At 37.3% G+C, this 13,102-nt stretch overlaps 1 protein-coding gene and 1 long non-coding RNA gene across 6 annotated transcripts in view; one reads left to right on the top strand and one right to left on the bottom strand.

The window, feature by feature from the left end:
- Positions 1-13,102, bottom strand: part of LOC112642073 (uncharacterized) — a 91,918-nt gene that overhangs the window by 37,146 nt on the left and 41,670 nt on the right. Inside the window, exon 3 of the long non-coding RNA XR_007404742.1 lies at positions 10,408-10,480. This is a non-coding gene — a long non-coding RNA (uncharacterized LOC112642073). The remainder of the gene's footprint in view (positions 1-10,407; positions 10,481-13,102) is intronic.
- The window catches only part of CCDC83 (coiled-coil domain containing 83), a 48,582-nt gene that overhangs the window by 7,278 nt on the left and 28,202 nt on the right, over positions 1-13,102 (top strand). For 3 of the 5 annotated variants that reach the window (XM_025419432.3, XM_025419430.3, XM_025419429.3), the window contains exon 3: positions 8,475-8,559. In XM_025419432.3, the coding sequence (XP_025275217.3) occupies positions 8,475-8,559 (85 nt within the window). Of the gene's footprint in view, positions 1-417; positions 564-4,528; positions 4,608-8,474; positions 8,560-13,102 lie in introns of all 5 variants that reach the window. The other 2 variants (XM_049099115.1, XM_025419431.3) reach the window with 2 other exon arrangements.

The raw sequence follows: 13,102 nt of genomic DNA, 5'->3' as shown, positions 1-13,102 counted from the left end.
TAGAAGTATTGATGCTGATTTTTGGCTTATTAATAGGTTTATTGTAACATGGAATAGTTAGCATACATTTATAGAAGAGTTCATTTCTAGACATTCCAATGAGCATTATCTCCAATGGCTACAGATCAAATCCAAATGATACAATTATTTTTTTAAAAGATTTTATTTATTTATTCATGAGAGACACACACAGAGAGAGAGGCAGAGACACAGGCAGAGGGAGAAGCAGGCTCTATGCAGGGAGCCCAACGCAGGACCCGATCCTGGGACTCCAGGACCAAGCCCTGGGCCAAAGGCAGGCGCTAAAACTCTAAGCCACCCAGGGATCCCCCTGATATAATTATTTTTTTTTAATTTTTAAATTTATTTTTTTAATTAATTAATTAATTAATTAATTAATTAATTAATTTATGATAGACACAGAGAGAGAGAGAGAGAGAGGCAGAGACACAGGAGGAGGGAGAAGCAGGCTCCATGCCGGGAGCCTGACATGGGACTCGATCCCGGGACTCCAGGATCGCGCCCTGGGCCAAAGGCAGGCACCAAACCGCTGAGCCACCCAGGTATCCCCGGTAAAATTATTTTTAATGAAAATATTTCTTAGTGTCTCACTCCCAGGAGCTGGAGACAAAACTAGAGGTAATACATATTCTATGCTTATGTTTTATCCAATTCATAGATAGTAAATCCCTGATGAGATTTTGAACCTCAGTTTTTGGCACGAGGTAGGTTTTTAATGTATAAGTCTTAGGAAGTAAATGAATTCATTTCGGTCCTTTTCATATAAGAATGTACTTCATAACCCTCAACAAAGTAGGTTTAGAAAGAACATACCTCAATGTAATAAAGGCTATGTATGAAAACAGCTCATCTAACACCATACCCAGTGGTGAAAAACTGAGAGCTTTTCTCCTAAGGTCAGGAAAAAGATAGGGATGTCCACTCTCACCACTTTTATTCCAGAGTCCTAGCCACAGCAATCAGACAAAAAGAAATAAAAGGCATCCATATTGGTAAGGAAGAAGTAAAATTTTCACTATTTGCAAATGACATGACGCTATATATATAGAAAAATACTAAAGATTCCACCAAAAACCTACTAGAAATGACAAAATCAAGAAAGTCACAGGATACAAAATCACTATATAGAAATCTGTTGCATTTTTATACACTAATAATGAAGCAGTAGACAGAGAAATTAAGAAAGCAACCCCATTTACAAATGCCCCAAAAAGAATAAAATAGCTAGGTGTAAGCTTAACAAAGGAGGTAAAAGACCTGTACTCAGAAAACTATAAAACATTGATGAAAGAAATTGTAGGTGATGCAAACAAATGGAAAGATATTCCATGCTCATGAATTAGAAGAACAAATATTGTTAAAATATCCATGCTACCTAAAGCAATCTACACATTTAATGAAATCCCTACCAAATTCCAATAGCATTTTTCACGGAACTAGAACAAATAATCCTAAAATTTGTATGGAACCACAAAAGACCCCGAATAGCCAAAGCAATCGTGAAAAAGAACAACACTGGAGGTATCACAATCCCAGATTTCAAGATATGCTACAAAGCAGTAGTAACCAAAACAATATGGTATTGGCACAAAAATAGACACAGATCAATAGCACAGAATAGAGTACTCAGAAATAAACCGATGCTTATATGATCAACCAATTTTCGACAAATGAGGCAAGAATATACACAATAGAAGAAAAAGAGATCTCTTTGATACATGGTGTTGAAAAACAGCACAACCACATGCAAAAGAATGAAATTGGGCCACCCTCTCACATCATACATAAAAATAAGCTCAAAATGGATTAAGGACTTAAGTGTGAGACCTGAAACTATAAAAATCCTAGAAGGGAGCATAGACAGTAATTTCTCTAACTTTGGTCATAGCAACATTTTTCTGGATATGTCTCCTGAAGCAAAGGAAATAGAAGCAAAAATAAACTATTGGGACTACATCAAAATAAAAAGCTCTGCACAGCAAAAGAAACAATGAACAAAACTAAAAGGTAACCTACTAAATAGAAGATACTCACAAATGACATCCAATAATGAGTTAGTATCCAAAATATATGAAGAACTGATACAACTGAACACACACACACACACACACACATGCACAAATCCAATTAAAAATTGGCAGAAGACATGAGCAAACATTTCTCCAAAAAAGATATTCAGATGGTCAACAGACACTTGAAAAGATGCTCAACATCACTCATCCATCAGAAAATGCAAATCAAAACTACAATGAGATATCACCTCACACCTGTTAGAATGGCTAACATCAAAAATACAATGATGTATTTTTTCCTTTCTTCATGTGAAGAAAAGGAAAATCATCCACTGTTGGTAGGAATGCAAACTGATCTAGCCACTGTGGAAAACAGTATGAAGGTTAAAAATAGGGATCCCTGGGTGGCGCAGCGGTTTGGCGCCTGCCTTTGGCCCAGGGCGCGATCCTGGAGACCCGGGATCGAGTCCCACGTCGGGCTCCCGGTGCATGGAGCCTGCTTCTCCCTCTGCCTGTGTCTCTGCGCCTCTCTCTCTCTCTCTCTCTCTCTCTCTCTCTCTATCATAAATAAATAAAAATTAAAAAAAAAAGGTTAAAAATAGACTATTCTACAGTTCAGTAATTACACTACTCAAAAAATACAAAAAACACTAATTCAAAGGGATACACACACCCCTATGTTTATTGCAGCATTATTTACAATAGCCAAACTATGGAAGCAGCCCAAGTGTCCATCAATAAATGAATGGATAAAGCAGAATGGATAATATATATATGTATCTATATATATATTTATATACAGTTATACACAATATATGTATATGTTTATATGTTCATTATAATATATATGTATATGATTCAGCCAGAAAAACTGCACTGGAATTAAAATTTTAAATATATATATATATATATATATATATATATATATTTAAAGTATGTACTTCATTCATGCTTTTACTGAACAAATACTTGAATGTTTACCAAGTCCAAGGCAAGTGCTGGAAGAGAGCAACAAACAGATCACCTAGTTCCTGGCCTGATGAGGCATGGGAGGCAGATATTGGACAACTACTTCAAGCTTTAAAAAAAATTGCATAGCTACAATTAAGACATTATGAAAGAAAAGTGTAGGGTGTTGTGCGACAATTTAAAGGTCTTGATATGGTCAGAGGGGTCAGGAAAAACTTATTTGAGAAAGTGACATTGCAACTGATCTCTGGAAGAGGAACAGTTGTTATGGAGACATAGAATGGAGGAGAGAAAGGCTTATGGAAAAGATGCTGGGGTAAGGGAGAGCTTTTCACAGTTCAGTAACTGAGAGAAGGCAGAAATGTGGGAGAGAGGGTAGGAGCCACCTGCTGCCTATATATAGGCAACTGTCAGATCAGCCAAGCCCTGTGGAACATGTGGGATTTGGGAATAGGAAATTATTGGAAGGGGGAACAAGGCTGAAAGTGCAGAACCCGTGATGCTGGTGACTAGCCTGTGATGCTGGCCCTTAAGAGATTTGGGGTTCTTTGGTTTTCTGTTTTTTAGATTTTATTTTTATTTATTAGAGAGAGAGAGAAACAGAGACAGTGAGAGAGAGCATGCGCAAGGGGAGGAGCAGGGGGAGAAGGAGAAGCAGACTCCCTGCTGAGCAGGGAGCCTGATGTGGGGCTCCATCCCAGGACCCTGGGATCATGACCTGAACCAAAGGCGGACGCTTAACCAACTGAACCACCGAGGCGCCCCAATAGTTTTTTTTAAACATTCAGAGAAAAATCCATCTCCTTATTCTTGAGAAACTCCAAATCTACCTGTCTATTCTTTTTAGAGGACAGTGAGTGAATGGGTCAGAACACTAAGAGAGAAACACCCATGGGAAGGGACTTTCAACAAAGTTCCCTTTTATTTTCTACTTGAGACATTAAGTTATAACCAGAAACTACATGCACTCATCTGTCAGCATAACGGAAAACTTGTTCATCTCATCTTTGGAGAGGTGGACAAAAAGCCAGGCTCTGTGAATACAACCTGGTCTCTAACTTGTTCCTATGGTTTACACTGATGACATCCAAATATAACTGTTTCTTTCTCTTCTAGGTCAGCCAGAGGCCAGTATTTCTATTTTTAACAGAGGTTTACAAAGAGACAAACATTTAAAAATTCTCATGACTAATGCAAGATGTAAATCGAACATCTTACGTTTTTGTTCTCTCCTTTGTTAAGACTAAATAAATAATCTCATGGACTGAAACAGTCAAGGCCTTGCTCTACCATGCTCTGCTAGTTACACTTGACTCACTCCATGTGTTCCCAAGCGACAGAACTTTTGTCACATGACAAATAACCAAAACACACCCCTCACTTTCTGAGAAAAGATTGACCAAATATCCTGTGGCAGCATCTTATGTTTCTCTTATATAATCTCATCTAACAAAGAGCTGGGAGCACATAGTAGGTAGTCAATGATTTCTGGACAACTAAACATTTTTTTAAAAATCTGTCCCAAGAATATAAGGTCATGATCCTCTATGGTTGTTTGTGAAGAGCTGAGACTGCCAATGCAAAATCTATAATCATCATCTCTAGGTAATTGTGGTTTTATTTTTTCCTTTATATTTGCTTTCCCCATAGTTTTCTACAACGAGTATGAATATAGATATAGAAATAGGTGTAGATATGATTATAGGTTAAAAAATAGATACAAGTATACATTTTTTAAAAAACATTCAGATTAGGGGTGCCTGGGTGGCATAGTCGGTTAAACGTCTGACTCTTGGTTTCAACTCAGGTCATGATCTTGGGGTTATGAGAATGAGCCCCATGTCAGGCTCTGTGCTCAACTCAGAGTCTGCTTGGGACTCTCTCTCCCTCTCCCTCAGCCCCTCCCACACCATGCTTTCACTCTCTCTGAAAAAAAAAATAATAATCCAGATTTATTTGTTTTCCTTCTCAGAATTTTCAGTTAAATTGCCTGGAGGGAAAAAGTTGACACATTAATAACATCTTAATAATTCAGAGAAGGAAGGGGAAAAGTAACCCATTGTATTACTAACCATTTCATATCACTGTGCTTTAGAATAGTGTATCCTTTTCAAACTGCTTTAAATGTATTATCTCATTAGTTTATCATTGCATTTGCTTCAGTACTTAGTACTGACACTTTTAGTGTCACATGTGCACTACCATGGCACCTAAGGGAGATATGAAAAGAAAAAGGTACATAGAGAACAGTGAGACTTGAATTCCCACAGTGGCTAATAGTGTTGAGTTCTAAAGTGCAGTTTCATCTTCATGAGACCCATGGAAGTTGAAGTAGATTCCAAGGAAAGGCTCAACTGACTTAGACCTACACCTACCATGTGAGCCACAGTTGGGGCAACAAAGTCACCAAAACCTTTAGGGCAAGTCAGAATTGCCCCTGAGGCCTGCTGGTACTCTTAGATCTTTCTGAACTGCTCACAAGGAACATAAGACAAAGCCCCAGGTCATTTGCTCCTGACTGCTCTAAGTGGAGGGGTGATAGATTAAGTGTAGGATTGCCAGATACAGCAAATAAAATTATAGGATGCCAAATTAAATTTGAATTTCAAATAAATGGGAAATATTTTTTAGTATAAGTGTCTGCCATGCAGGATCTGGGGTTGGGGCTGAATGCAGTCTCCAGAGCCATCTTTGCACACTCAGTCATCACCAAGGAAGCCTCTCAGCTGAAACCAGGAATAAGTCTGTTAACCAGACCATGCAAAGACTCAGTCACAACCAATGGACACCATATACTTGAGATTCATTTGCCTGCTTCAGCCATGCAGAAAGTGAATTAAGTTACCATATTTATAATCGTATAATTTGCATGAATTTGCATAAGCCTTTTTTCAGATAATTCTCATTTACATTATTTTAATTTTTCTCCTTAAAAATGGGAGATAGAGAAGGCACTCTTTCAGAATTTTTGCACACCTAAGCTTTATTTTTTTTTAAAGATTTTATTTATCTATTTGACGGAGGGAGAGAGAGAAAGAGCACAAGCAGGGGAAGCAGCAGAGGGAGAAGGAAAAGCAGGCTCCTTGCTGAGGGGGGAGCCCTATGTGGGGTTCCATCCCAGGACCCAGGATCATGACCCAAGCAGAAGGCAGACACTTAACCGACTGACCTACCCAGATGCCCCCACACCTAAGCTTTAGGTGGGAAGTAAAAAACATGGTTTATATCCACTACTGTTTGGAAACCACCTGTGCATAGTAGTCCCTTCTGTTTAATATCCTTATCATAGCCTGTTATTTCCCCCATAACAATAGGTAAATAATATGCTTGGGTGTTTACTTCTTTATTGTTTAGTGAAATGTAAGCTCCTTGGGGGCAAGGATCATGGAAGTATTGTTCCACACTATCTCCATAATGCCCTAAACAATACTGGGCACAGAGCAGCAGCTCATTAAATCTTATTTGTGCTGTATGTGATTGTCTGTGTGACTGCATGAAAGGGAACAATGATCAATGTAAAATGCAGAATTTTGGAACTGAAAAAATATAGAGCTCATCGCCTTCAATTCTCTTACTTCCTGAAAAGTAAGGCATGGCCTAACGAGGTTGAGAGTCCTTGGGCAGTCAGTGGAGAAGCAGTACTGAAGTCCAAGTTTCACAGTATCCAAACAGAGCACTTTTGCCACTAAAGGAATTGCTTGTTTTGTTTTTATGGTGCATTTTCTCATCATTGAGAAAGAAGGAGATTTATTTTACTCTGTACTGAATACACAATGTCACACATATAAATGATATTTTGGAGGAAGGGCTGAGGATATAAGATTCAGATTCAACTGAAATTTCCTAAGCACCTACTTTACCCTAGAAACATTCACATACAATTCTTATTTTAATCTTTAAAGGATTAGAGCTAGGTATTGTTATCACCACTGACAGGTTGGAAATTGATGCTCAGAGAAGTGACTTGCCTGAGATCATATAGGTAAGAAGTGACAGGAATGTGATGGCAAACAAGAGTCTCTCATTTTGTAATGACCTCTAGGTTCACTACACCATACAGGTGATGTATTTTTGTTTTGCCTTTTTTTTTAAGATTTATTGATTTATTTATTCATGATAGACATAGAGAGAGAGAGAGAGAGGCAGAGACACAAGCAAAAGCTCCATGCCGGGAGCCCAACGTGGGACTCGATCCCGCGACTCCAGGATCGCGCCCTGAGCCAAAGGCAGGCACTAAACCGCTGAGCCACCCAGCGACTGTTTTGCTTTGTTTTAATGGAGGCAAGATGTTTATGTGAAGCTGTTTCCACTGTGTTACTTTGGTCTCAGATTTATTTATTATTTTTAGGATTTATTTATTCATGAGAGACACACAGAGGCAGAGACGTAGGCAGAGAGAGAAGCAAGCTCCATGCAGGGGATCCTGGGACTGCGGGATGAGCCAAAGGCAGGTGATCAACCGCTGAGCCACCCAGGCATCCCTGGTCTCAGATTTAAAGTTAAAAGATTTTTGGGGTAATAGAGAAATAGATAGCTATCAAATGGCCTATACCAAAGTCTTTCTCTACTGTTCAATCTCTCCTTTGTACCTGACAGATGCTCAACAAATACTTGTTGGGTATGAAAGAAATGTATTTGTGCCAGAAAAACCTTTATTATTTATAGAAGAGATGGTAGGTTAACTGGTGACAGGCACTAAGGACGGCACATGATGAGATGAGCACTAGGTGTTATACTATATGTTGGCAAATTGAATTTAAATAAAATTAAATTTAAAAAAATAAAGAAGAGATGGCATACTAACGAACTTGACCCAGAGGTATGTCTCATTTATCTTAGTATTTCAAGAAGGTGTGTCTGCCCTTATATAAAGTCTTTATCTTGTCATTTTTGTCTGAATTTTTAGAATTCTAGAGAACATGTTTCCTTTAAGCTGAATTATTTATAAATAATTAGAAAGTATACAAATTATACTAGGTTTCCTTTAAGCTGAATTATTTATAAATAATTAGAAAGTATACAAATTATGACTGTGAAATACAAATGGGGATTGATATAGGAAAAAACTTGAAGTTATCTCTCCAACATATATTTTAGTGAGTAAAATATACTCAGAAACACACAAAAAGGGTAGCCCTGGTGGCTCAGAAGTTTAGTGCCACCTTTAGCCCAGGGTGTGATCCTGGAGTCCCGGGATCAAGTCCCACATCGGGCTCCCTGCATGGGGCCTGCTTCTCCCTCTGCCTGTGTCTCTGCCTCTCTCTCTCTCTCTGTGTCTCTCATGAATAAATAAATAAAATCTTAAAAAAAAAAAAAGAAACACACAAAAAAATCACTTAAGAAGGTATCTTATCCCTAAATGTGTTTTTATAATATATTTAATACTTTATTTCAATCTAAATAGTTTATATTTGTCTCATGAATTTTCCTAGATGAGTAATTGTAACACATCTTATCTTTGTTTATTATCAGCTGTCAAATAAAGGAAAATGCAGTAGAACGATATATGGCTCAAATAAAGAGACTTAGAGAAAAGAACCAAAAATATCATGAAAGAGTGAGTATAACATTTAAAACTTACTAGTTATTAAACATTTACACAAATGCCTTAAAAATTTGTGAATTATGATTACATGTACTTTAGGAAATTATCCTCTTTAGTGCTTGGAATTGATATTTACAATCTAAGTTTTGGTACATATAAGACAAGTGGGCACCGCTGTTCCTGTTATATTAATTACCATGTCAAAGGAAGTCAGCTTGAGCTGTGTTATTTAGATCATGATGACCTGGATCTTGTGTTCAAAAATTTTAAGGCTCAGAAACCACATTTTTTAAAAGACTATTTATTTGAGAGAGAGAGAGAGGGAGAGAACAAGCATTTAGGGGAACGGGGGGAGAGGGAGAAGCAGGGTCCCCACTGAAGAGGGATCCTGATGCAGGACTTGATCCCAGGACCCGGGGATCATGACCTGAGCCGAAGGCAGACACTCAACTGACTGAACCACCCAGGTGCCCCCCTGGAACCACATTTATGTCTTAATTTCTTATTTTTTCAAATGACAAAACATTGGTTCTCTATTTTTAATTTCTGTATCTTTTTTGCTTCTAGATTGTCAGAGGATACATATGTAAATATTATTTGAAAAGTATAATCTCAATTGTTAAAGTGACTGTTTACGACGATACAATATTTTTACAAAAACAGATTGAAATGAATATCAAAGCCATGTATATGACTATCATGACTAAAGATTGGCAGAAATAGTTAAGAAGCAGTAAGTGATAATTAACACAATTTATCCCTTAAGGTGTCTCATAAATGATGAACTACTGAGACTATTCCCTACTAAAGCATTCATATGGACTCTAAAACTTCCACAGATAATTTTTATTTGGCTTTCATCTGAAATGACTATATCTACAAGTTTTAATGGAGCCTCCAATAACGTGGGGATTCTTGTCTCCTGAATAGAACTAATCTGATCATTCAGCAACATTTATTGGGCTAGACATGCCATGGTGGTGATATAACTGTGATCCTGAATTGTCAGGGTTCCCAGGATCAGTCACTAGACTCCAACAGAAACTCAGATCTGTGGATGAGAAGGGAAAGGGGAACTTTTGTCTAGGTGTCTGGATGCAATTCTATGTGATGAGATGCACAGCATGTGAGAGGAGTGAGCTGCCATCACAGGACCAATACACCTCCCCCAGTGGTCACCACTGGGACTCTGGCGTCATCCTCAGACTTACATTTGGTTGTGCAAAGGACAACAGATCCAGACTGAGGAATCTCTTTCCCATAGCCCCTCATTTGAAGCCAGAAACAAAATTCTTCTTTTCATGGAGATTTACCCAAGAATGGGATAGCCCTACACCTTCTTTTGGGGCCATCAGAGGACCCAGCAGTGAGGAGCATGGAGGGGCAGACTCCAGCTGCAACTGTATCTGTTTCTCTCTGTGTAAGCTGCTAATGCCACAGTTTAAGCTGCCACCATCTCTCCCCTATCTTTCTTCAGTTGGGTACGTTTTCCACAGTGCAAACCCACGGAAACTGTAAATCTTTCAGTGCTTAAAACCCTACAGTGGCTGCCCATTGTACAGAAAATGAAATCCACGCTCCTTACTGAAATCTTTGAGGCCCTACAAAATCTGACCTCTGCTCACCTCTCCTGCCTTATCTCCAGTCGTTCTACCCTTCACTTACCACTGCTTCTTTTAAATCTTGGAAAAACCCAGTCTCCCTGGTTATTGTACCTTCATGCAGGCTGTTTCATCTTCCCAGAATGCTCTTCTCTTGGCTAGCTCCGTTTCATTCCCCCGAACTAAGCTGGGATGCTGCATACAAATGTTATTATTAAATTGAAAGCTCTTTAGGGAACAGCAATCAAATCTTACTTACCTTTGTTTCTCAGGAAGGGTCCAGCATGAATAAGTTCTTAATAAATATTTATTGAGTTGATTCACACTAACACCTGTGGAAGGAAAAATTTTTGAGGTCATGGATATTTAATTGCTAAGTTAAATATGACTCATTAATAAGACACACTTTTCATTTAGGTCAGAAATCAGAAATACCACTTCATCCTTCCTACAAGTTATCTCTTCTCCTGTGTGAGTTTTGTTTGGACTCTCACTTCATTTATTATCTTCCTTTCTGCATTCACTGCTCCACTTACCTCATTAGACATTTCATAGTTCACTGTGTCTACGTCCTTACCTCAGATTCATTCTTTTACTCCTGCTACTCCACCACAACTGCTAAGGCAGAAGTTATTAATGACCAATTAGCCAAGTCCAGTGGCTTCTCTCTAGTCCTTGTTACCCCTTGTGCCTTCAGCAGTCATTGCTGTCAGCTTGAAACTCTCTCTCTTTGGCTGCCAGGACATCACTCTCCTTGATATTCCCCACTATTCACCAACCCATTTCATGTTTCTCATTCATTGCTCTTTTTTTGGACCTATCCCTAAATTAGTATTTTCCAGAGTTCTGATCTCAAGTCTTCTCTTTAACTCTAAAGATCTTACCTAACACCATGGCTTCAAATGTCATCTATATGGTGATAATTCACATATGTGACAAATTTTCATCATACTTATACACACAAAAAATTAAAATGAGCACATGTAAAAACTGGTGAAATCCAAATAAAGTCTCTAATTTACTTAATAACATTGTACCATTGTCAATTTCTCAGGTTTGATAATATTCTCTGGTTATATAAGATGTCATCATTGGGGAAGGCAGGGACATAGTAAGGGAGAACTCTGTGTGCTAATTTGGCAACTTCTGTTCTTGCTCTTGTGAATCTTAAAGAGTTAAAAAGGTAAATCCCATGACATGGCCTTATAACAAAACAAAATCAGGGGTGCCTGAGTGAATCAGTCAGTTAAGGATGGATGGAACCCTGCATAGGACTCCTTGCTCAGTGAGGAGTCTGCTTCTCCCTCTCCGTCTGCTTCTGTCTGTCTGCCCATTCCCCCCACCCCCCATGTTCTCTCACTAATAAATAAAATCTTTAAAAAAAATCAGTCCTTTCTTTGTAGCTTATCTATTGAGTCTCCTTTCTTCTATTTATGGTGTGACAATTATTCTTACTTTGAATAATAATCGTTTACTTTGTAGGATAAATGTCTTTTTTAACACATTGATAAATATATCTAACTAAATTGTATTCCAGTATATCACTCAAAGTAATCTTTCAGATATAGTGAATTTTGTAACATGTTGTCAGACACATTTCCCATCCATTTGAAATTCACTACAGGACTTGGGAAGTTTAATATAGATGTTTTTAAATTTACATATAATACCAAATATGATTTAGTCACATTTATGCAACAGTCAATTACATTTTTAGGACATGTGGTACTATTTTTAATTTATAAATAAAAATATACGTTTGAAAAGAATAGTCATTGTGTTAAAAATTTGATCTAAGAGGACTGCATTTACTTCGACAAGTATTGTGCTAAGTGTGAAAGGTAAAAGAAAAATATATTGATTGATTACACATTATTTCTTTATGAATTATATGTAGTAGTTTTAAATGTAGTAGTTTTTTAAATGGATTTTCTTTGCCTATTTTAGAGCTGGAATCGATTTTGAGGCAATTGTTGCCTTACTAAAATTAGCTAACATAAATAAAATCAGATAAATATTTTTTAGTATTCAGACTATACTTGATAAAGGAATTTTCCATCTTCTAACAAAAATAAATAGAAAAGTCCATATTTGGAAAAAGTATTAGCAGGGCAATAGTTTGGCAAGAGATATTTCCATTGGTATTATTCAAGTTTCTACAAATATTTCATTTCCAAATAACTCAGTCAAGCCAAAGTAATTCAATTTATTTTTTTAAAAATTATTTATTTATTTATTCATGAGAGGCACAGAGAAAGAGAGAGAGGCAGAGACACAGGCAGAGGGAGAAGCAGGCTCCACACAGGGAGCCTGATGTGGGACTTGATCCAGGGATTCCAGGATCATGCCCTGGGCCAAAGGCAGGTGCTAAACCGCTGAGCCACCCAGGTGTCCCAATTCAGTTTATTTATAAGAAAACAAAACATGAATTTATTTCCCAGAAAATGGAATATTTGAGAATTGACAAAAGAGCAATATATTATTTATCAATTGCTAATAATGATTGACCTCCATATTTTAAATTAAACTTTTTTGAAATAATTATAGATTAGTATGCAATTGTAAGAAATAATGCAGAAAAATAAGAAACAATACAGAGGGATCCTGTATACCCATAACCTGGTTTCCTATAACATATTACAGAACTATAGTATAATATCACAAGTAGAATATTAACATTAACAATATTGACATTGATACAGTCAAGACACAATTTCCATCAACAGAAGCATCTCTCATAATGTCCTTTTACAGCCACTCCCTCCCTCCCAATTGTACCCCTTCATTAACTCCTGGTAACCATCAATATGTTCTCCATATTTATAATTTTGTTATTCTAAGAATGTCATATAAATCACTTACTAGTAAGTAATCTTTGTAAGTAATCTTTGGAGATTGGCTTTTTTCATTCAGCTTAATTCTCTGGAGATTCATTTTCCTGCATGTATCATTAG

Source organism: Canis lupus, chromosome 21 (assembly GCF_003254725.2).
Source record: "Canis lupus dingo isolate Sandy chromosome 21, ASM325472v2, whole genome shotgun sequence".
Lineage (NCBI taxonomy): Eukaryota > Metazoa > Chordata > Mammalia > Carnivora > Canidae > Canis > Canis lupus.
The sequence above is the reverse complement of the archived record's forward strand: the minus strand, read 5'-3'. Positions and strand labels throughout refer to the sequence as shown.